The sequence below is a fragment of the Aplidium turbinatum genome, chromosome 17, assembly GCF_918807975.1.
Source record: "Aplidium turbinatum chromosome 17, kaAplTurb1.1, whole genome shotgun sequence".
Taxonomy (NCBI): domain Eukaryota; kingdom Metazoa; phylum Chordata; class Ascidiacea; order Aplousobranchia; family Polyclinidae; genus Aplidium; species Aplidium turbinatum.
In genome coordinates this window covers 19,303,357-19,328,661 of record NC_137488.1, presented here as the reverse complement: position 1 = coordinate 19,328,661, position 25,305 = coordinate 19,303,357, and the positions used below count along the sequence as shown (strand labels likewise).

Below are 25,305 nucleotides of genomic sequence, written 5' to 3'. Positions count from 1 at the left end.
GCCACTGCCCTGAATTGGCCATGACCTAACTGTATATAATTAGTAAAATATAAGTTGACGATAGCAAGAAGTCTAATGATGTTTATTTGAAAAATTAGACGGTGGTGTCATAGAATCGCTGATGATGATACTTCACTTTGTTTGTTACAGTTTTCTTTGCGGTTACATTGTTTCACAGTGTTTTGAAACATGGTTGAAACTCATTGACATGAGTACTCACATATCAAGTTTCCTTTAAGACAATGTGTTTCTGTTGATGTTGCAATTGTGCGAACTTAATGGTTACTTTTCATTACATCATGTTCTGTTGTAATACTTATAAATGGTATTGATATCAGTACAAAAAGAGTGTGCCCTGCCAAACGTAATGCTAAGAGCTGAGCAAATTTGACTACATCAAATTTATTTTTTGTTCTGATTTGTTGGTATGTATTTCAGTGAATATTTTGTTGTATTCATATTGTTTATAAAAGATTGTTTCTGTAATAATTGAAAATGGTGGAATCCTCTCAGTCATCTCCTCATTCGTCAGACGAAAACTTCAAAGAGCATGACAGTCTAATTGACCAGGAAGATGAGGAAGTGGCTGGTGTATGTTCTAAATGGATCAAAACAAAATCGTCACGGCTTGCTTCCATGCTTGCACTTATTGGGATATACTTTTTAGCAGAAATTATTGTCGGTAAGTGTGACTAATATATATTGGACAACTATTTTGAATTTGAATAAATTGATCATTGACTGTGGGTCCAGGTCCTAAAACAGAGTGTAGCACCTACCCAGACAGCAGATCAACCATTTGTTTTCATTGATTCAATGTCTGCAGACGTTGAATCCATGTAAAACATGGTTGATTTACTTCATATGACGAGTTTCATACTCTTTTTTGTATATATACAAACCATAGGCACATCTTTACGCTATTGAGTTACCTTTTTCAGTTGGTTTGTTTTGCATTTTTATTAATCCAACAAGATAGATTTTGAAAGGTGTGCTTTCGGGCATTTAGTATTATGGAATATTCTTAAGATGGATGGTCATTTTATTTTTGTTTGGATGCGAAACGTACAGAAAACAAAAACGTACAGTGTGCATCCAATGATCCAATGAGAGAGTGCGAAAGACCGTAGCCCTGAAGGCGTAGGAGGTCGTCGAGTCTGCACTCTCTCATTTAAACAGTTATATATACAAAAGAAAGTATTGCGTTTTTTAATAGCAAATTGACACAAAAAAGAAGAAGGAAGAACAGAAAAAAATAAACAAATACAGATACAGACGCAAGAAATACAAAAAATAATAACAATGGACATAAAGTCAGGTAGTGGATGTCGTTTCTATAGCTCTTGATTATTAAAGAAGTGTTCTTTGGACATTTTACTGAAAAATTTGTAGCCTTTTTTCATGTTTTTTTTTTCATATTTTGGGATAAACTGCCCCATACCTTGATTCCCATGCATTTTAAACTTTTTTGAAATAATTGGGTATTTGCCTGTTGAGTATAAAGCGAATTGGAGCGTGAGCGTCGGGTGTTATACGAATGAATAGTAGGGTGGTCCAAAAAAAACTTTTTTTGTAAATGTTAATGTCTCACCCTAAAATATTGTTACCATTGATGAGAAAATGATATATGTGAATTTTCATAAAGATTGGTTGATATTTAGAGGTTGCTACCGGGGTTCAAAGTTTTGTCGTTTGCCCCCATTTTAACGTTTTGAGAGGATATGATATGATACGGTACAGTAAAAAATATGGTACAGTGCCATGATATATTGCAAGAAAAATACAGTTTAATAATTACTCTATAGTCTGTTTATAAACTCATGTACGTCTGTATTACGAATTATACTAACTGGTCTACATATACAAAATGTGCGACTTTGTATACTTGTGTTTAAAATTCAGAGACTAAATTTGACAATCAATAACAACTTTAGAAGACAGTAAATAAACTACATGTACAAATGTACATGATGTAAACTAATACACATAGTACATACATAGTTATTACCCTCTAAATCAGGGGTTCTCAACCGTGGCCCTTGGCCCCCTAAGGGGGCCACAAAGCGTTCTCAGGGGAGCCACAATAAAAGGCTTCATTAATGAATTATAACATGTATTATATTGACAGAAACGTAGATTTGTGACACAAAAAACACTCATGTAGGTGTTAGTAACGTAAAGCTAGCTAAAAGCATGTTTTTTCATCGTATGTTTTATCTCACTGCATGTTGCATCATCTTTTGTGATTGTAACGTAACAATTAAGGATACGCTTGATTTACTGGCATAGTCTATTACGAAAAAGAAAGCATTAAATCATTTAATCACTTGTTAACTGTTTTTATTGATTTCGTTTCGTTGTTCTTTAAACAAATACATTTTTATTTCACTCAAGGGGGCCATGGTCTATTAGAGCCACAGTCTGGGGGGCCATGACTCAGAAAAGGTTGAGAACCACTGTCTAAACCCTTGACAGCCTGTTTCACCCTAAAAGGGTAATCATCAGAAGGTCCTCCTTTTAGGTTAAAACAGGCTGTCAAGGGTTTAGAGAGTAATAAACTAATAACTATATTTGATTTAATTCGCTCTGCTTAGCTTTTTGCTTGGCATTGAGCACTTTTTGTAGTATTAATAGTTTTTATTGTTTAGTACATACATATAGGAATTATTGCGCGAGGGTCTTTCTACTACAGTCTGGATATCGGTGATCAGCGACGACTCGCAAAAGATACTGTTTTTGTTCTTCGTCACATGTGTGGAAAGTGTTGTATTCCGTGATCAACGCCACTCCACGATCGGCAATGTCATTTACAACCTTCATTTCACTCACAATTGCTCTCACTCTTTGATACGCGTCATTGGTTTCCCAGTTAGCTGGGTCTATCTCCAAAAATGATGAAGACAAATTCAGGGCCTTAAAATCGGTTTGTATTTGATGTAACAAAATCTTCCAAACTTTTGTCTGCAATTTCTTTGTGGCCAATTACAGCTTTTTTACTAGGCTGTACTCCTTCGTCACATGTCTTTATTGCAGTCACCATCTTCCGTTTAGTGTCTGATGATACAGAATTATCAAAGAATGCCAACGCGATAAGCTCCTCTCCCAGGTACCACAAATGACGCAACATCTTGTTCACTGCGGCCTTTGCCATCTTTGAATGAATATCCTTGTACTGATCGAGTTGTTGAGAAATGCGAGATCCTGAGATAGTGCAAGAATCGGCGATGGGGCGAGAAACCAAGCTTTCACGTACACTCTCACAACAAACACACAGATATTGCGCAAAGCGACATCCTCCCTTTTAGTCAACGTGTACTGTTTTCGGTACATCCCAACTTTGAGTGCATAGATGACTTTCGCCATCCACCTGGCACGATGAAGGGCACCAGGAGCCATGATTTTGATGCCACGAAGAGGAACTCTACCCAAGAATATGATGGTCAACTCAAGGAGCTCTGTAGTTGTCACAATGTTGCTCTATTAACAATTTTCATTAGCGAAGGTTCTTATGGCATCTGCTACGTCTGTCACATGCTTTAAAGCCTCGTCGTCAGTTCACGCACATTGTACGTCATCTTTAGCAATGAATGACCATTTCATTTGAAAACGCTTGAAGAGTAGAATGTCCGGACCAGTCGAACGACCCATCACACATGAAAATATTGCCTCGAGAACTATCTCGTGAATATGATGACGGCAGGCCAAATACAACAAGTCTTTGGTTTTCCAACAAAATGGTCATTCATTGATTTTGTTACATCAAACACCAACAGATTTTTTAAGGCTATGAATTTGTCTTCATCATTTTTGGAGATAGACCCAGATAACTGGAAGACCAATGACGCGTATCAAAGAGCGAGAGCAATTGTGAGTGAAATGAAGGTTGTAAATGACATTGCCGATCGTGGAGTGGCGTTGATCACGGAATACAACACATTACACACATGTGACGAAGAACAAAAACAGTTTCTTTTGCGTGTCGTCGCCGATCACCGTCAGCGATATCCAGACTGCAGTAGAAAGACCCTCGCGCAATAATTCCTGTATGTATATATGTATATTAGTTTACATCATGTACATTTGTACATGTAGTTTATTTGTTGTAAAGTTGTTAATGAATGTCCAATTTAGTCTCTCAATTTTAAACACAAGTTTACAAAGTCGCAGCGGTGACGTGCTCGCTTTCCAATTATGCAATCCTGGTTTGACTCCCGGCTTATACTGGTTGTTGACAAACACCGCCCACCTCTACCCAGGGTGTAACATATTGGGTGGGCGTAGTTGCTGAATGAAAGGCGGCCGAGAGAAAGGAACTGGCCACCCTACTCTCGTTAGTGCCGAAGGCTTAGTATAATGAGAACCTCATCCCTCGATGCTTGTATTCAAGTATGGGACTCACCTTTACCTTATACAAAGTCGCACATTTCGTACATGTACACCACAGTTAGTATAATTCGTAATACAGACACATGAGTTTATAAACAGACTATAGAGTAATTATTAAACTGTATTTTTCTTGCAATATACCATGGCACTACCGTATTTTTTACTGTACCGTATCATATCATATCCTCTCGAAACGTTAAAATGGGGGCAAACGACAAAACTTTGAACCCCGGTAGCAACCTCTAAATATCAACCAATCTTTATGAAAATTCACATATGTCATTTTCTCATCAATGGTAACAATATTTTAGGGTGAGACATTAACATTTACAAAAAAAGTTTTTTTGGACCACCCTAATTGAATAGCTGATACAGGTGTAAAAAAAGTTTTGAAGTTTTCCGGTAGTTTGTTGTTTTCCGGTATTGATAAACGAATAATTTTGAAGTTTTCCGGTAGGATAAACGAATAGTTTTGTCTAAGTTTGCTTTTATTTGTTTGCTGCTGATGCAGATTTTCATAAGATGCACCGAAGATCAATCAATAATAATTTTCTTGCAATGCACCTCTTTTACAGCCTTCAACAAGCAGTGAGCATTGCATAGAAAGCCATTAGTTTCAAATTACAAACAATCTATTTAGTGGATATTGTTGTGGTGCAGCATATTTAATTTGAAAATAATTGGAATCCATAATGGAAAATATAATAATTGTTTTTATAACAGATGCAGAAGCAGTTTCATGGAGGGAGTTGCAAGAATATAGTTTGTCATTTTGTCTAATTTTATATTTGCTTGAAAGTGATTGTGTCTGTGTTATTTGATGCAATATAAATACTCGACATTTTGCAAGGTTGCAAGAATTCCTTCTGATTGAGCATAATTTGAATAGACTTTGCACAGAGCACAGGATGTGTGAATGGGCATCTTGGGTAATGGCTAACCATCAGCTGTATGATATTGTTGGTGCATTAACATTGGTATGCAAAGGTTTTGTTCGATTTCACAACGATTTTACAAGGCGCTTTACAGGCTGGTTGCCACATTCATGTCACCAAATAATATGTTGACATTTTCCTGATCACACTGTGCTAGCATACTTCTAAAAATAAAAAGTGCGTATCTTTTTCTGAGAGGAAACCTGTCAGTAATACATTGTACACTTGATAATTATAAAATAAAAATGTTAAGGTGATAACCTGTGGTGTAGTGATAACATTTAAAATAACGGCGGAAACACGGTTTCTGCCACTATTCTTGCCTTACACACTGGACTGTCAAGCGTTTTAAACCTACTCAAGTGAAGGTGACATGCTTTATAGAAATAATGACCACAATCTGTTTACAAACATTTTGATTGTTTTGCTTTCAAACCAAATAACTTTAAGTATAACTTTGTCGATTGTAGTAAGATGTGACTAGGTCAAAATAACATCGATGATAAAAGTTATTTTATTTGAGTTTTATTCACTTGCTCTTTCCTGTTTCTTTTTTGAATCTGTTTCCAGTTTTCACTTGACATGGCGACACCAGTGTAGTTTCGTTAACACTTTGCACTATTTTGTTTTACATCAGTGTTTTTATTTAAATCTGGTTACTTTTTTGATTTTATGGTTATAAAATGTATGAAAGCACATTGTTAAGTTCATCCGATCGCTTGCCTCCAGGTCATATCACTGACAGCTTGACATTGGTGGCCGATTCCTTCCACATGCTTTCAGATGGCTTGTCTCTGATTGTTGCGTTGACCGCTGTTAGGATGAGCAAGAGAAAAGCTCACGAATCCATCACGCCCTGGCCTTCCAAACAGCGATATTTCAATACGTTTGGCTGGGTCAGGTTTGAGGTAAGCGCAATGTTACAGGCCAATACGAAATTTGTACGAAAACAATTTTTGAAAATTAAATTCATTTTATTTGAGCGGAAAAAAAAATATTTCAAAAGCATAAATTGTTGTGAGAAAGTTTCAACGATGGTTTGCATCCTGGGTGTTCATCTGATTGGCGACATGTGGCCACAGTGGGCTTTACCAAATGTGTTTGTCATATCGTATTGTGTTATTGAATAGTGGCAACTCACCTTGTTCAAGAAACTGATAGTTAAAGCTTTGGTAGAGAGTTTGCTTTGTTGAACCGTAGAGAAATAAAACAAAGTAACTTCAGCGGGTTTAACATGATATATTACATACACTAATATAACATAATTAAAAATAAACTCTAACGTTTTCGACACGTACGTGTGTCCTCATCAGGAATTACATATCTGATGATATATTATATAATGTTTTCTCAAGGTGGTTGGAGCCTTAATCAACGCAACATTTCTGCTTGCTCTTTGTATATCTATTATGATGGAAGCAATAGAGAAGTTTTATGAACCACATTTAGTGTCCAAGCCCGAGCTGATACTGGCCGTTGGTGCAGGTGAGCTGATGTCGTTTAAGCCCAAAAATTATTCTTGATTCAAACCAAAATAAATTATTTATGAAGCAGCACATGGCATCACAATCACTTTTCCTTTATGGCGCGGCTAATGTCGTTGCCTGTATGTGTTATGTTTTCAGAGGGAAAATTAAAAAGCATTCAAACAAACGTCAATCCAATCGTTGGGATGGCAACTATATCAATTCAACGTAAAACGTCTAAAGCCCAAGCCTGTTTATGCATAGCCTACTGTAGCTACATGTTACGAAATTGTATACGCACTTGCTTTCCAGTTTTATGGGTACTTCCCAGACAGCAAGTCAGTCGTTTTTTTGCATTGAATCAATGTAATAAAAAAAAAAACTGATTGGCTGTCTGGTTTGTCAGATTCAAATAAAATCGTGGCATTGGAGCTCCTGGAATCATTGATCCAGATGGACTGTTACACTTTTCCTTCTTTAGGTGGCCTTCTTATCAACATTTTTGGTCTCGTGATGTTCGGTAGCCATGCTCACGCCGGTCATGATCATTCTCACGGTCACGATCATGGCCACCATCATAATCATGTTCACGGAAATCATGAACTCAGCAAGAAAAGCGAGGAAAACAACGAAAAGTTTCTGAAAGATGTAGAAAGTGGGAAGGATATCAAGATCAAGAAGGTGAATATATTCGTGGACTTAGCACAGCTGGTGTTCCACTAGAGATGGCACGACCAAAAAGTGTCCAGATTTTTATAACAGTCATTTTTTCTGGGATTGAAATGCTCTTCTTTTGAAGCTAAAACTTCAGTGTAACATTCTACTGGCTAACACTATCTCAGACTATGTGCTGCTTATACTTGGTTGCTTTAAATGAGACAATGTTCACTATAATGTGCGATGTATGTTAATTGTATGGTGATTCAATGCTACTTAATTGACCTCCCTAGCTGCCATCCTACTTACCGTGCAGCTCATCGGGTCAAGGCATTGCTTGCTGCGACCTACAACGACCAATTAGTGGTTTCAGCATGCAAGTTTCGATAGGCACTTTAACGTAGTACACTCTTCGAAAATACGTACACGCGAAACAGCTGATTTCAGTCATGTGACTCAACACGTGATATTCTGATCGTCTTTATCGAAAGATTTTGATACAAGGAAGTTTAACTGAATACATCACCACAACCAGCGTTTCCTAATGGGTTAGGGCAAAGTAGTAGTAATTTCGATTGCGTGGGTTCGATTCCCACCCTCTGCTAATACTATTTTTTCTTCTGCAACTGAACTGAGTGCAAGAAGGATCGTAGTGACTGCAATCAATGGAGTTTACGAGAAAAATTGTGACTAAAACACCAGTAATGTCATATACGTTACGCATGGATTGCGTTATGAATTCGAAGAGTATAGTACGTTAAAGTGCCTACCGCAAGTTTCACTGATGTTCGTTGCCCTGGTAAAGCTTCACAAACAGTTTCTGTGTTTTTTTACCACCTTGAACTCTGTTTGCACTGGTGGTTGTCAGTGTGTTGCTTCTTGACCTAATCCAGCTACTCAATCTAATGAAATAATGCCTAGCAACACGCTTTTACAAACTGAGTCAAGTATTTATTCAAAGAGCTCACTCGCTTATCCTGTCGCTTTAAGTATACATGTACTCATTGCAATGTCCTATTAGTGCTCTCTGATGTGTTTGAACATGTCAGGTGGTTTTGACCGTGATTTGCAGACCGTGGTTTGCAGACCGCGATTTGAAGACCGCGATATTACTGCGTATTACTGGAGTTATGGTCGTTTGTGGTCTGATGAGAGGAGAGAGGTGTTTCCTCTTTATTTGTTTTTAAAGCGTAAAAAGTTATATTCACAAACTAATTTGGGTCACCAACGTATAATTACGTTAAAATGACGCAATTACTTGATAATTCAGGTCTCCACCGAGGAACAGATGAACATGAGGGCTGTGTTCCTCCATGTGCTTGGGGATGCGTTAGGCTCTGTTATCGTGATGATAAGCGCCACCCTGGTCTTGCTCATTCCGGTCAGTCGTGTGGAGTGTTGGCTAGTTCACTGCAAGGACGTTATTTCGGCCATTTTCCAGACAGAAAAAGTCGACATATTTACATTGATTCAACGTCTGCAATGTAAAAATGACGGATTTTGCTGTCTATATCATTGTGTAGACAAGTTTTGATTATATAGCTTCGGGAGAGAGTTCGCAACAACTGCAGCATCTGCCAGTCTGCCACAGAAGTGATGTATTCGCCACATATTGTTGCCCGCCTGTGCAGTCGTTTCAACCACATTCCCATGCTTAGTTTGTGACTTAACATCTCGTTGCTGCATCGATTACATAGATTCGATCAAATCCACTCAGTTTTTGCTCACGCTGTTACTTAACATAGATTATTGTCACGTATGCTGACGTTTAATTGATGCAAAATACCGGCCATTATTCGTTAACAATATCCTGTCATCCCAGCACAATGTCGTGAAAACTGTGATGGTTCCGTCCAAGAAAACAGTGATAATAAACGGGACAAACACGACCGGGGCTCCCGTCCCCACACAAATAAGCACCGTCCACAACCATTGGATACTTTACATGGATCCCATCATGAGCATGCTGCTTGTCTTCATCATGGTCTCCACTACAGTGCCACTCTTCAAGAAATCGAGCTTGATTCTTCTACAAACTGTTCCCAAGAAAATGAATATTCATTCCATCAAGGAAAAGTAAGGATGATAACTATTTTAACATCGGTTGGATGAAAAATAGCGGCAATAAAAAGTCTTCATAATTAGCGATTTTCAACCAGTTATCGCAGTTCTTCCGGGCTGTGCTCTGAAGAATAACAATATACGAATATAACTGCGGCTTGAAATATTTCTCCACAGCGATAAAGTTGGACTTGTCTTAAAAAAATACCAGGACTCTGAGAAAGTTGCCCGTCTATGCCTTGTTCACGGAAGTCGTTTTTGAACACACTGCTATATGAAATAAATACAATGTATGAATGTATGATATATATTCAATCGGTTTGTACTTTTTGACAAATATTAATTGTTTCGTGACCGCCTACGCCATGTTATCATTAGCTCCGTCGTGTTCCTCTTTTTTGAGTTTCAACATTGTCATTTTTAGCATGTTTTTTTCAGAATGGAGAAGATAGAAGGAGTGCAAGAGATACACGACTTTCACGTTTGGCAGCTGGCAGGGGACAAGTATGTTGCCACTGTTCATCTACAATGTGCTGACGGGCAGACCTACGTTAGAATCGCTAAACAAGTGAGATAACTGCCGCTAGCGTATTGTTTTGTAGACAATGGAACTTTATTCTGTGGCCCTGGTGGTATCGAACGATACTCGCTGTATTTTTTCAACGACTTAAAGTGCCTCTGACAGGAAAATAAATTCGCTAAATTTACCTAAGATACCAAAGAGATGACACTAACAAACTTCTCTGACTAGAAAATCCTAAAAAAGTATCAACAGGCTACTAAGTTACACGCTTGCAAACTTTCGTTAATTTCGGCGAATCTGGCACTCATTCAATTGCGGAAATAAAAATGGCAACGCCGCTGTGACGTCACCATGGGTGAGAAGGATACATTCTTTCTCTGTGGTGACTTGGTAAGGTATGGTATGACTACTGCAAAACGTGAATGTGTGGGGCTCTGTTGTTCTAAAGCATGTGCAAAATGATAATTACCGAAATGAAAAAGTCAACTTATTATTACTAGGCTATCAAGTTTAGATCAAATAGGTTGAGTTTATTTTTATCAAACAGCATCTCACTTCCGTTGAAATTGCGGTTTTTTTTAACAGTAGCCTACCCTTAATTTATGGTTGAGTTAATGCCTGCAAATTGCTGTTTATGTGACAGTGTTATTGACAAAGACCGTGTGCTATCTTTTCACGCTTTCCCACAAAACAAGGTGCTGAGAAGAAAATGGTCAAAGCTTTCTTCAAGTGTTCGAAAGTGGGATGGGCCATACCAAACTAGTCGTATGTTCTCTTCCCTTCACTGGAGATGATTTTGTTAACACTACTCAAGTAAAAATGAGCTTGAGCAAACTTTACATTTTGAAGAAATCTGCCATACCATCTATAAAAGCACAGATGCAGTTCAGTTCAGTTTGTTTTTATTTCTGACCATCACAACGAAAAAACAATATATGACAAACATAACAGAGGTCCAGAAAAAGGTAGAAGCGACAGCACTTCTAACCAACAACGTTGCAAAAACGTTACGTACCCTCTTGCACAGGTAAAGTAGGCTTTTACATGTATAGACTCTGCTATGTAACTGTATAACTAAGATTAACACCGGCACTGACAGCTTGCATTGGGCAATGCTCACTGCTTGCAGTTTCAGCACTTTGGCAAGGTTGGCGAAAGTACCATTTCTGTGGCTCAAATCGCCACACGGAGGTAGGCTGCATACCTTCGTGGTCATTTTTTCAACAATTTTCCAAGTCCAGATGGCCGTTACACCGGCTTACAATGTCCAACTGAAGGCACATTATGAGAGAGAGAGAACTTTTATTTATTTATGAATAGTGAATATGAATGATGATTCGTACGATTTCTTCATTTTTCACTTCAAGTATATTTTAGGTTTTGTAGGAACGTATCCAGTACAGTTTTATTAAACTGTAAAAAACAATAAATCTTTGAAAAAAGCAACCGCTTGTACCAACTCCGACCAAACTTTGATCCACCAATTGCATCTAGGAAGCATTTGTGTCATCCGTAACTAACGACGCCCACCCAGGATGACGTAACACCACCAAAGTCGTCCCAGAGCAGTGAAATATGGAGTGTAGCCTGTGATGGCGCTGCGGTGCAGGCGTTTGATATAAATTTCGCCCTAACCAGTCGAGCTTCGAGGTTAAGATTAAAAAGTTCACTAAGCATAATTCTGCGCTAGGAAATGCTTAAAAAAGTTACTATACTTGGATCCCACCTGTCAGGGGCACTTTAAAGCTCAGCATTTTTTTCTTTACCAATTGGATTGCACACGTCAATTGTGATGACGTCTAAATCTAACCGTAGTGACGTCACAAAGGACGCGATGCTGGTGATGGAGAGGTAGTTGGTTCGATACCAGGGCACAGCACACTTGGTTGAAAAGCTTTCAAGGCGGTTCACCCTAACCTTGACGTCATCTAATACACTGCAAAGCTTCACCAGGCAACCAGCCGGACAACCCATTGTTTTTAACATTGATTCAACATATACACATAGAAATGACGAGTTTTGTCTAGATGAGTCGTTGATGTTGTACATGACGTGGTCAGGCTATGCAGCATCATAGGATCCTTGATCTCTCTACGTTTCAATATTGCGGTGGCTGAGGTGTTTCCACGTGGGAGACAATTAGGCGCCGGTCAAATAGGCGCGCACACTGTGGCGTCAGGATAGTTAGGTGCGGAGCACTGTGGCGCCCGTTCATTTAGGTGCTATTCCTAGTAAAGTGTGCAGATTGTATCAGCTCAGCTTTGTAAAACCTAGTCGGGGTTTTGACGGAAAACTAAATTACTCTTCACTCAAGCCTACCACCCGCTTGAATATAGGCTACGGTTTGTTTTTTACTGATGTTTAATGTAGTTATTATTTGACTTAACTAAAAGTGAACTCAGTCATGTTCGGAAACTTGGAATAATTTATTGATAAAGCTTTCGCCGACGCAAACCTGGACTAACAACAAATAAATGCCGAACATGCGCATTAAAAAACAATCTATTTTTCTGTTCAATATAACATTTTGTGTGAAAGCATTGCCGGTTTAAGCAGCTTCATTCACGGAAGCCATGACATATTTTTCTTTTCAATACAACATTTTGTGTGAAAAGCATTGCCTGATAAAGCAGCTTCACTCACTGAAGCCATGACTAACAACAAATAAATACACGCGCATTAACAAAACAACATATTCTTCTGTTCAATATAACATTTTGTGTGAAAAGCATTGCCTTACCTGCCAAGCTGATACAATCTGCACACTTTACTAGGAATAGCACCTAAATGAACGGGCGCCACAGTGTTCCGCACCTAAATATCCTGACGCTACAGTGTGCGCGCCTATTTGACCGGCGCCTAACTGTCTGCGCCTAAAAGACGTGGACCCTTCCACGTACCTGCGGCAGTGCAAGAAATGATGCCGATTTTGTTTTCACAATAAGTTTGCAATTATTATAGACAGGGCTGCGATTTTTTCTTTCTTGTCGAACGACCAAAAATTTTGCGTTTGTTTGTCGAATAGTGGTATGACGTCACAAGAGTCAGATTATAAGCGTTTGGCCGCGAATTACTGCGTGATAGAGAATTTTTCCTTTGGCATCTCTTTAGTCTCGCTTACTACATTAATGGTTATGCACAATTAGGAGCATGCAACCACAGTTAGGAGCGAAACATGCAAGTTACCAAGAAACACAGCGAAGATAAAGCAAAAAATGAACTGCAGATAAAAGAAAACGGAACAATACCACGATAATACAAAATAACGGCGTAATGCTACAAAGTTTAAGGAGTGCCGAGATGGCAAACAAGCCTCTCCGTACAACATTGCAACTGACTACATGCAATCACGTAAAGTAACACAAGAACGAATTAATTAATAACAGTGAAAAGGAAAGAATATTAGTAACAACACAAACATTAATGCCAGGGCATGCTTGCTGCTAGATCTTGATTTTGCTGCCTCTGTATGACTTTAGACAGGAGATTTCCAGTATTTTTTTTTTGAAGATAGAAATGCCAACCATTTGGGAACAGGGAGTCAAGTGCTTTTCGCAACAATGGTTTCGCCAGTGAAATCGGTGGACCGCACATGCCAACGAATAGTTCATCTTGAATAGCTTCCTCAGACAACGGCCTTAATCGCGAGTCGTGCAGTGCGTAGCTGGAGCAGAAAGACTCGACGATACATTCGTTGCAACAGCGCACCAGGTACTTCAAGCAGAAGTGCATGAGCTCACTTAAATCCTGGAAAAAAATTTCCTTTGTGAGGACGTTGTACCACTAACTTTCAATCGAAGGAAACGGCTCTTCTGATGCTAGGCGCTGATGAAGCGTGTGGTACAGCGAAATGAGGCGTTCCTGGTTAACATCCGCACCCGCGGACTCTAGAAGATGGCGAAAACCAGAGAGTTCATCACTTGTAGGTGTTGAAGAGCGTGCTGACGTGCTGCTGTTGCAAGCGAGGTATCTGCGCAACATAAAAGCTATGTTGAAACCTTTAGCACAAACAATTTAAATACCCGGTAAATCAATATCTTTGATGGAGTAATTTACTGTTTCTCGAAGAATATAACCAGCCGCGAATGCGAGCATACGGAGCGCAGCAGAAGCAGTTACCTTGCAAAAGAAAAAGCACTCCGAGCATCAAACATCCACCGCGGGGCAGGATTGTTGTCGAAAAATCTTCTGTTAAGTTGATTTTTCAAAGCAGTCGAATATACCCGCAAGCATGCCAGCACTTCCTACGAGGAACAAAATAAATGTTTTTATCATGCAGTTAGTTCAGATTATCAGCACTTCGTGATGAAAAGCATAAAATATTTTACCTTGACAACGCCATCAACAGACATTTCGCGTTGGCGTACATTTTCCCTTTGCTCACGCTGGTGGCAATCTTCTCCAGGAATCAGGACTGGGACATCGTTTATACTCCCAGTATCTTTCAAGTTCTGAACGTGTGTGCGAAACTGATGCCAATTTTCTGGAACCTATATAAAGATATAGAAAGTCAAAACTATGTTTGAAACTTAGTTATCTGTTTACTACTAAACATTATATCTTTGCTTAGAAAAAAACCTTCTCATTCTTTAAATCTTCGATTGCGTTTTCAAGTTTTGATTTCAGCCCCTCGACGACCGCTTCCCACATCCAAGGCAACATAGCATCGTTTTGCAAAGAACATGAAGCTGCCGCTAGCATGTCGCTAATTTCGATCATGCCCAGAATTTTTAGTGGCAACTCCATGTTCTGAAGCTTGACGAGCATTTGTCTCGCTGCAGACATTTCTGCTCCAGTTGGTTTCCGCAAGGCATGGTCTTCATCTTCGGACGAATTATCACTGCATCCCGCAGTTTGAGATAGGTTTATACGTCTGTTTAAAATTTAAAACAAGCTTAAATTAGTGTTGCACCAAACACAACTTGATGTAATTATTGCAAAAAATAAGTTATAACATAAAGTTCGGTACTTGGTTTGGCATTATAAACATTTTCTGTAGGGCTATAGGCTACTTACTGTTGATAAACTCGAAAGATGGCAGGGAGGTCATTGAATAAGCCCTTCCACACTCGATGCTGATACTGCGTGAATCGAGTAACGCAAAACAGCGAAGGCACAGAAAAAGGTAGGCAGAAGCGCTCAGCCATGCTTTTCAACGCTACGTATGCTTGTCCTGTGATATAAAATTGAGTTACTAAAGAAATCATTGGCAGGGTCCTAGTTCGATTGTCTGAACTTACCATGTGTAAACTGTTTGAGCAGGTTTTGTGCGAAGGTAATCAAGGTCTTTACCCACACAACCTTCCTGGCATCCGCATCTGCAAGGTGAAGCCGATGGGCATAATCCCAAATCGCAGAGTCGATAAATGATGGCACTTTATCCGGTGATATTTCAAGCTTCTCGCTTAAATGTTTCGGCACGGAACATTTAATGTATTGTCCATCGAAAACCATGCCGCTAAACCCACTTTGAATGCGACTCCGTGACGAAAGGAATTCTAACAAAGTCTAAAATATATTGCGTTACGATGATAAAGTGGTAATAACAATAAGGTACAAATATTAATTTCGTACTACGGTCTGCGATGGTTTGTCTTACGTTGACTATGTAGCCGGCAAGTTCCTTTCCTGTTGATCCCCTAACAGTTGGACAATGCAGGTAAATGGTTTTGAACAGAAAGCCGTTCTGTAAGATTGGTATGCGGATCCCCGTTATTTGCTTCGTCACTCGCTTGTGAGTCAGCTTGTCAGCAATAACGGCAAACGGAAAAGGTCGACCTAAATGTTTTTTTCTATTAAGGATACGGATATTCACATGCTGTGTGTTACCTGCAAACGCAACAAATCTACCATGCTATTTACTTCAATTAATTAATTAACTAACCAACTACAGCAATCAATCTAACAGTCCTGCAAGTTAATTATGACGTAAAGCCAGGTGAAAGAGTGTTTCTCGATCAAGGATGGCATGCGATTTGTAATGTAGGCTACATAGGAAAGCGTACCTGTGCATGGTAATGGCGTATCCACATACGATCGTAAATCTCGAAGCAGAACTGCCGAAACGTGCTTTAAAAACCTCGATGGGAATTCCCTTCCGTGATTGATATCGCCTACGTCGATGCCGGCTGTTTGCAAAGTTAAAACTTTGCTTTCATACGTAATGAAACTATGACCTTTCTTGAAACCTGTTATGTGAACGGTCATCAGAGGCAAATCTTAGTAACAGCGAAACAATTATGATACATGTTAGCTGAAAGACTAAAAGAACAATATTTACTTACCTTCATAAGCAAGTAAACTCAGGGTATAAGCGACCCGTTCTAGCCTTGATTTTCTTTGGGCAGCCGCCTTTTCTCTGTGGGTGTACTGCGATGTCTTTCGAGCATGGACTGTTCCTATCAAATGTCTCTTCAAGGAGCTTTTCAACCCTATGAACCAACGCGTTTGCTTGATACCACGGGAGCGGAAATCTACATCCTCGTAGTTTTCCACAGAACTTGGTATAGAGAAGTCCACGCTACAATTCTCACATCTGTCAGAGAATACAATACTGTAACGTTTTGACGCTTCAACGCATAAGATTAAACATTTTTGACTGTGTGCAAAGTAACAATTGTAAAGCTGCTAGACCTTAGTCGTTAATTATCACGTATTATGACTGTACCTTATGATGGATTCCACGGGACGGAAAGAAAAGCGATCGCCCAGCACGTTCATCGCATCGACCAGCGATTTTGTAATGGCGAGATGGTTTGCCTTTGAAGCGAATGCTTGATTCGTAGTCGCCGTTTGCTTTTTGGCGGAGGAACTTGGCCTGTTGCGTCGAATTTCTCCCACTATAACGCCAGTCATTTTTCTATGATTTAAATTTTTTCTGTGTTAAAAACTCTTAGGGAAGAATGGATATACAGCACTGCAAGTTACAGAAACCAGCCGGAAGATGTTAGATGTATTTACCGTAGTTCGTCTCGTAACTCGTTGGAGAGCGTTCCAACTTCAGACCTAGATCTTTCGATTGTTGGTGGTACTTCAACATGAGATTGAGAGGTCGTTGCAACTTCCTGATTCCTGATGAGCTTGAACATCTAGTGAAGACGTGCTATTGCCAGGGCCTGACCTTATATTTGCAGATGGAAGCTCACCGACCGAACTTGAACTGCTTGTTGGTTGTGCTTGGGCAAACTCAGAAACGTTGTCACTGTCTCGCCGAGAAAAGAATGTATCGATGCGTTGTTCCTTGTGCACTTGAACGGGTTTATCTATAAAATTTTATTGTTGAAAAGTGAAAACGTAGTAGGCGCATTTTACTAAGCACGCTTTTGCTTACCACTATTAAATTAAACATGTTCAAAATTGAGAATGCTTTGCGACGTTAGGCTACTAAACGCTATTAGCCGGAAGTTTACCTGGATGATAAGTTCCAAAGTGACGTGGCAATGCTTCTTTCGATAGCTCCTTCGAACAGATCCCGCATTTCACTCGCTGTTTGCTGAACCTTAACCGCTTCTCGGTAAGACCGACCGAAGCTTTTGCAATCCGTGTTGTCGGAGGATTCTTTCGTTTTTTAGTCATTATAGGATACTGACGAACAGAAGACTATCCTATCTGTAGTTGGGCAAAGCAATGCTGTTCTAACAACTTGCCTATTACCTTGCCTTGTCCACTCCCAGTGACTACCTACTATTCTCCTAGAAGCGAACTCTTATATATAGCGACCTTTCTTGTCTGTGATTCTGATTCTGAACATCTGGTCGGAAACTAGGCTATTTTCTTGATGTAAAAAACTTGCGTAATAAGTAGGCTTTATTGTGTGCTTCTGCGATTATTTTCTCCTGTATCAATCACCTGCTTTAAGTTATATAACGGAAAGGAAATCTTAAATTTGTTTTCGTCATCATGCACTGGCTATATAAATCCATCATTGTTAAATCTTTCAAAGGACGACATCTCGCCTGGTGCGAGACAAATTTCCTGCAGATGTCCAGACTTCTCAGCCAGCAAACTTGTTTATACATGTCATGCATTGTGATTCAACGTCTGCAGATGTTGAATCAATGTAAAAACGACGGGTTTTGCTAGCTGGGTTGTGTGCTTTTGTGAATGTGCAAAATCGCCCATTACCTAATCACAGAAACTCTTTTAGTGGAAGTCGAGTTGCAACCGTGTTTATCTGTCTACTATTCTTTATTCACATTGCCAAACATTTCTGCAACCTTGGAACAACAAGTGCATAAGTCAGACATAAATACAAACTTGCAAACACGTTGACAACTAAAAGTAGCCTACTTCGGTTATTTTATCTATAAAAGAAACCCGTTGTGTCGAATAGCACGAAACGTGTGTGGCGAAATGTTTGATCGCAGGCGTTAGAACTTCGATCAAAGCATTTCCCGCAGTGTTCAAAATGTTCTGGGAGAGAACTCCTTTCCATAAAAATAGTGGCTTTTTTCATCTGTATTTCTGAACATCTGGTCGGAAACTAGGCTGTTTTCTACATGTGAAAAACTTTCATAGCAAGTATCCAACAGTCATTTTACCAGAGTAATATTGTTAATTGGCTCAAACGGCGAAATACAAACTGGCATAGACGTTGACAACTCAACGTAGCCTAGGTTATTTCATCTATAAAAGAAACCCGTTGTGTCGAATAGCACGAAACGTGTGTTGCGAAATGTTTGATGCCAGGCGTTGGAACTTCGATCAAAGCATTCTCCCGCAGTGTTCAAAATGGCGGCGCTGACGTCTTGGGAGTTTCTCGTGTAAAGCGTCGCTTTTAGACCTTGCTTTGAAGTACCTGGCGCAAGAAAGTTTACGTAAGTCAGCACATTTATGATTGCATCACGTGATGCCCCCCCCCCCCGGTTGTTCCTCGACCTGACAACTTGTAGTCCTCTCTCAGTTTTTTTTCTATTAATTTTTTATTTTATTTTTTATTTTTTCGTAAGGCGTTTGTCGAATAGTGACGGCGCGTGTCGAGTGACCTCGTCACCGAAAAAGGCAAAAATCGCAGCCCTGATTATAGATTTGTGTTATCATGAGTCAACTCCATTGGCGACGACCCACGTTCACTGCCTAGACAGCAAATCAGTTGTTTTTAGGTTTAACGTCCACAGACGTTAGGTCAGTGTAAAAATGACGGATGTTGCTCTCTGGGGTGTGCACTGGTGGAACGCTGTGTTCGGGCATGCTGTGATGCTTGTTAACTTCAGATGAAAGAGAAACTTCACGATGAAGACATCCATTCCTTGACGATCCAGCCGGAGTTCCATTCCCGGTCCCCCACCAAGCATTGTTCTATGGTGTGCGCCTCCGTTGAGTGCAAGACGAAGGTCTGTTGTGAGATTGAAGAGGATTCCACTAAGGTTAGATATTATTGGATCATAATTAGATGTTATTAGGTCATAACCCTTGTTTATAACCCATTGTTTTATTTAGTCTATTATTGCGTTAGACATTCTCATTATGTTTGACAGTGCAATTGGCCTATTGTACAATCCATATCTATTCTATACGATTTAATGTCCCTTAGGCTATTCCCCGTATTGCGAGGGTTGGACGCCAACGAATGTCCATATGGTTTGATAGCATTTCACCATGCCACCCGGTCTTGAGTGTCGACCGAAATGCGTATTAGAATTTTTTTTGAAGTTATATCATCACGGACCATAGTTTGGGAAACCCTGAACTAACCGACGGTCTCTAGATGCTTCCACACCATTTGCTCATTTATTGTTAGGTAATGGCGGGTTGTGGGAGTGTTGGTGTTATTCGTATGGTGCTGTGTGCACAAGCGATACGTACTTCGTCTGTTGGCACGCGAGTGGTTAGTTGCTAGCAATAAGCCTTGGCTTGTTTACTCAAGCGATTCCAATCCTTCGTTGAGGCGACACGCCAAATCAAAAGTGAAAACGAGGATACTGCCTAGTTTGAAACTTGGTCGATCATGTGAATTGTGTCAGTTTGTCAGTGGAGTTTTAATTCTTCTTGTTTTGTATTAGAAATTGCTGTATCGGTCTCATTCATCGACATGAGGTGCATAATTTCAATCATTTGTTGAGTCGTTTTTCTGAATAGGCTCCAGCGTTGTCGGTATTCGGTGTGACAACAATGTACAACAATCAAGGAAGGAATAAGCTTCCTCGAATCTTCACTTCGTGATTTCCGCTTGAAAATACTGTAGCCCTTTTTCGATTTCAGAACAAGTCGTCGAAAGGCTCGATGGCGACACCTGCCGACAAAATGCATGATCCTGATAACGAACACAAGAGTGCCACTTTTAAAAGTAAGTTGTTTTAGCTTGGAATGCAACTTCTGGGGAAAGTTTGCAGTCCTCACGGTGGTATTGCAAGTGGTCAAGTTGCAGGATTGCACTCATTACGAAAGTAAAGGTCGCCCCACACTTAGTTACTGAGCTTTAAGTAATGAGAAGAGTTCTCATCACACTATTAAGTCTTCAGCACTAACGAGAGTAGTGTGACCACTTCCTTTCTCTCGGCCGCTTTTTCTTCAACACTGTAAAACAATGGCTATCGCCAAAGTGATGAGAGCCAGGAGCCTTATCCGCTGCGCCATCCCACCAACCGCGGAAGGCTCCCATTGCGAAGGAATAGTCTTGAAATGTTTGTCCTGTACTATGTAATTTTAGCGAGTTTATGTTTATTTAGTGGGTTTAGCATACTTTATTACACACAAAAATATAACATAATTAAAATAAAATAAACTCAAACGTTTTCGACACGTACGTGTGTCCTCATCAGGAATTAAATCTGCAACACACATAAAATGAATTGTACGATTTTTCATTTTATGTATTGCAGATTTAATTCCTGATGAGGACACACGTACGTGTCGAAAACGTTTGAGTTTATTTTATTTTATTTTAATTATGTTATATTTTTGTGTGTAATAAAGTATGCTAAACCCGCTAAAGTTACTATGTTTTATTTCTCTATGGCTCAACAAAGCAAACTCTCTACCAAAGCTTTATGTTTATTTCTGACCAATCCAATGAATGCAAAGAATACATTAAGCACACCACGACCGGTGGAGAGTTTGTTCAACTGCTTTGCATTTGATTCTATCTTGTATAATTGAGAGGTCAATCTCGACTCGAGGTGACACTGTGGTTGTCGTCATGTCATCAGCGGATGCCATACGTCACACAGCCTCAACAAGTGAACTTTGTGACGTGTTTTGCTGATTTTGAAATACTGTGGGTCATGCGAAGATAAATTGTCATCTTTTTCAGTATCACCTTCCCCTTCCGGAGATTCCGTGGCCCTTCCCTTGCCACCAACCAAAGATGACACGCAGTAACCTCTTTCAATGCGGGTTCACTATAGGTCAGTGGCACTTATGGGCCGATAGAAGACAGCGGCGGCGATGCAGACGGCCAACCCAGCGTTGTTATTTCGTCGAATTAACGCAAAACTCGCGTAATTTCTTTAAATGAAATATTTTATTTGCGTTTATCATACTAATTCTATTCTCAATCGATCTGAATTGAAACTTTTTCCTCTAAGATTTCTTGTTCCCTGAACTCCCAGACATCAATCGATGTTTTACACTGATATAACGTCTGCAGACGTTGAATCAATGTAAAAAACGACTGATTTGCTATCAGGGTCGTTTACAAACTGCAACTATTCTGCGAGAGAATTTCTCAGAGTGTTCAATGTATAGAAAATGATCTTGGAATGTCTTACATGAAGAGTGTATTGCCCAGTATATTGGGCCTGATCAATTTTTTAATTCTTACTTGTATGCGAGAAGCAATGCAGGTGCCTTTTTGCCGCGACAACATTCTGTCTCTGGTGCTTTCATGTGGCTGCTTGTGTTTTCCGCGTGGTGTCACAATGTAAGCGAGCACGTTTGTAGCAATTGTTGATGGACCGAGCTTTCGTCCACGAAGAATTGTCCAATGTCCCAGACAGCAAAGTCTGCAGACGTTGAATCAACGTAGAAATGACGGACTTTGTTGTCTGGTGTGCCACGTCAGACCTCAATGAACGCATTTAAAACATTCTGATTTTTTACATTTTTTCTACGTGATTCTGCACACTTACTCGTTTTGCTTGCTAGCTTGATACTGCTGTACGCTACAAGTCCTGTCTAGGGTGATACCAACCAGAGCATCTGGTAAGTTTGCCTCTTCTGACGATATTCTACTAGGTGAACAGAATGTCCTAGGACCAACTTATAAACGATTTATTGATAGAAAATAAATAAAATTTCATCAAAAAGGTGAGAGAGCAAATGAGAGCTCACAATGAGAGCTTACAATACCAGGAATAAATTTCTTTCTTTTCAATGTGGCCGCCCTTTATTGGATAACTCTCTCAATTCTTTGTCGGAAGTTTTTGACCGAGGCATGTAGCTCATCCTGGGGTATTTTGGCCCATTCCCGCAGGAGTGATTGCTTCAGAGCATCAACACTTGGGTGAGCAACGGAACAGGCTTTGCCTCCAATAATGACCGCACACTAAAGTCGGTGGGATTCAAATCAGGCAATAAGGGAGGCCACATTTTCTTGCTCCAGAATCTTGGAAGTGGACTTGAGCACCCGTCCTGAGTCTTTCTTGAGGTGTGGGATGGTGCACCATCTTGTTGGAATGTGAAGGGCTGATCTTTGTAGTGTTCATCTCCAAAGCTAGAACCAAAATATCGTTGATGTAGCGATCTGAATTGATTTTAACCTCTTGTTCCACGAAAATCAGAGGAGACTTCTAAGTGTCGGAGGTGGCCACCTACACCATGACAGAAGACGGTTTTTGATGGCGGTAAACTGTTCACAGAATCTTTAATATCTGCTGAAGACTTTGCATAAATTGTATCATTCTGATTATTGAACTGAGCTTCAATATTATTTTGAAGAGTTTTCGTCTGAATAAATGATCTCATGTCCAGCCATGCTAGATTCAGTTCTCTGAGAAGAATCTGTGCTCTTTCAAGTCTCTTGCTTTTGTAAGGAACTGCCGTTTTCTCATCTTGTAAGGGGACAACTGAAGATACTTTTCTACAATGGTTCTCATTGAAGTGTTGCTCACATTCATGTCTTTGGCCGTTTGACGGATGGATCTGTTTGGGTCTCTCACCCTTTCTCGGACAGCAACCACTTTTTTTGTTTGAGCAGTGCGAGGTCTTCCACTCCTAGGACGATCTTCAGATGTATCAAGTTCCGGCAACTTTTTAGAGCTTAGTGATCTCAGAGTTGGTTTTCCCCACGCGATACAGCTGAATGATGGCTTTTCTGGCTCATTTTAGATCTTACAATTAATGCGTACAATTAAACCTAAATTTTAGAGAGTTTAGCAAGATATTTAGCATATTAAAAGGCATATAAGTGACATTCAATATGTCTAATCATAAAATGAAAAAAAGTTCAAGGACTTTCTGTTCACCTTGTAAATGATCCTCTAAAGACGCCACTCCGTTGTTATACTTTGTGCCAAAATGCGGCATTTAGGTCAAAATTGTATTGTTATTTTAGTTAATTTTTAACTTTAAGCTATCTTTGCCCTTCTCGTGCAAGCCTTTAGTAACTCCACTCGTCCTATGCTTTTGAAGATCTAGCGATATTTCTATCTAGCTTTATTTGTCGATTCTTGATATTCATCCCATTGTCTGTGTGGTTGCATGCTGTAGCCAAAATCAACTTCGATGACAATGTAGCGCGTCTCATTGATTGTTCGTTCAGACAGTTATTTGCAAGTTGACGTATTATCAGGCTGCTCATCGAGGATTCAAAGTAGGCCACAAGTAGGCCTACATTGGAATGTTACAAAAAGGTATAAAGTTTCTCAAGTAGAATAATTGCGTATTCCAATATCATATGATCTACGGGCAATAGCCTATCAGGACCACATAGACAATTAGACATGCCCAGACAGCAAAATCCGTTATTTTTACATTGAGTCAGCAGATGTTGAATCAATGTGAAAATTACGAATTTTGCTATCTGGGTATGATCAGTGGTCGTGGTTTCCTATCTTTTTGTAGTCATAGACTCCTTTCAAAGAATTGTCAAGCCTACGGGGCCCTCGGAGTAACCTGAGCCCAAATTTGCGAAATTATTTATGTATCCAAAGCCAATACGTTCACAAACCCGTGGAGATTCATTGGATGTGGGTCGTGGGAGCTTAGGAAACTCAATCCCTTCAGTTTCGCATTCTTGTGGACTGGTTTGCTTTTGAATCTTTATCCCATTGTTGAAAAGCAAATCAAAACGGGCATGTTAAGAAAATCAAAACATGGGGTTTTCGGAGATCCAAATCATGCAAGTTACATAAAAAATCCAAAACTTGCACATAGGAAATCGAAAACTTGGGCATAAGAGATGCAAAACTTGGGCTTCTTAGAAACTTGTACATGTTCGGGATCTCCTATCAGTCTGAAAATGGTAGCCCACAAGAACAAAAAACTCACTTGTTCGAAAGACCCTTTGGTGACGTAGTCGAATTCAACGCCGAACTTGCATTCTAAATTTCAGTGTGATTTTTTTTGTATTTTAAAAATAAGCTTATATACGTAACTTCTCGAAGTTCAAGTAGCTTACAGCAAAAAATCTCTTGCTCGAGAGATTCCTGGTTGGCAGGGCGAGTTGGTGGGTGGAACTGCTGCGGTTCCGTGTTTGAAAACGTGACATAATCGTGGACAAGAGAATACTTATTCGAAAGGACATGTACTGAGATCGGCAGCCAGATAATGTCAACGAATTAAAGCTTGCGGGAAATTTCAATGCCCACTATCAGAACATATATTTTTTTATTTGTATTTTTCATTATTTTCGTATTTGTCATTTTTTAACGTAAAATAAGAGTTTTGAGCTTCAGTGATCACACTGTGGCAATTTGAATTCTCAAAACTATCATTTCAAACAGATATAAAGTAAATTTAGCTTAGATTTCGAAATCAAAATTACATCGGCTTTCAGTCAGGCCAATACTTTCCTGTTGCTGTAGGGATGGTAGAAGTATTCCACTGTCCCTACTTTCCTGCAATCAGTTGGTGTGTTCTCGAACCAGGAAATATTATTTTTTTGATCACAATTTCACGAACGAACCCATCACGCCAAGCAAAGGTCTCTGCAGCAAATGTTTTAACTTGTTGAAAACTTTTGAACCTTGGGGCTACGTTGTCTGCAACTCAATTGACACTTCTAATTTACGTGACGACTTGTTGTTTACTGCTGGTATTGCGACCCATCTCTTCCGTGCAAGAGATTTATTTCTGAATTGAAAATTCTTTTAAATGCTTGCTAGTTCCCTAAAACTTT

The 25,305-nt window shown here is 39.6% G+C and overlaps 1 protein-coding gene across 1 annotated transcript; it reads left to right on the top strand.

Annotated features, from left to right (window-relative positions):
- Nucleotides 1-495: 495 nt before the first annotated feature.
- LOC145786292 (proton-coupled zinc antiporter SLC30A1-like) lies at nucleotides 496-23,769 on the top strand. The gene is made up of 10 exons (XM_082597933.1): nucleotides 496-682; nucleotides 6,051-6,229; nucleotides 6,677-6,806; nucleotides 7,269-7,468; nucleotides 8,715-8,825; nucleotides 9,267-9,520; nucleotides 9,944-10,073; nucleotides 19,241-19,393; nucleotides 20,229-20,313; nucleotides 21,280-23,769. Exons 1-10 carry the CDS (start codon nucleotides 496-498, stop codon nucleotides 21,345-21,347), a joined length of 1,497 nt encoding a protein of 498 aa, XP_082454059.1. The 3' UTR covers nucleotides 21,348-23,769.
- Nucleotides 23,770-25,305: the final 1,536 nt, after the last annotated feature.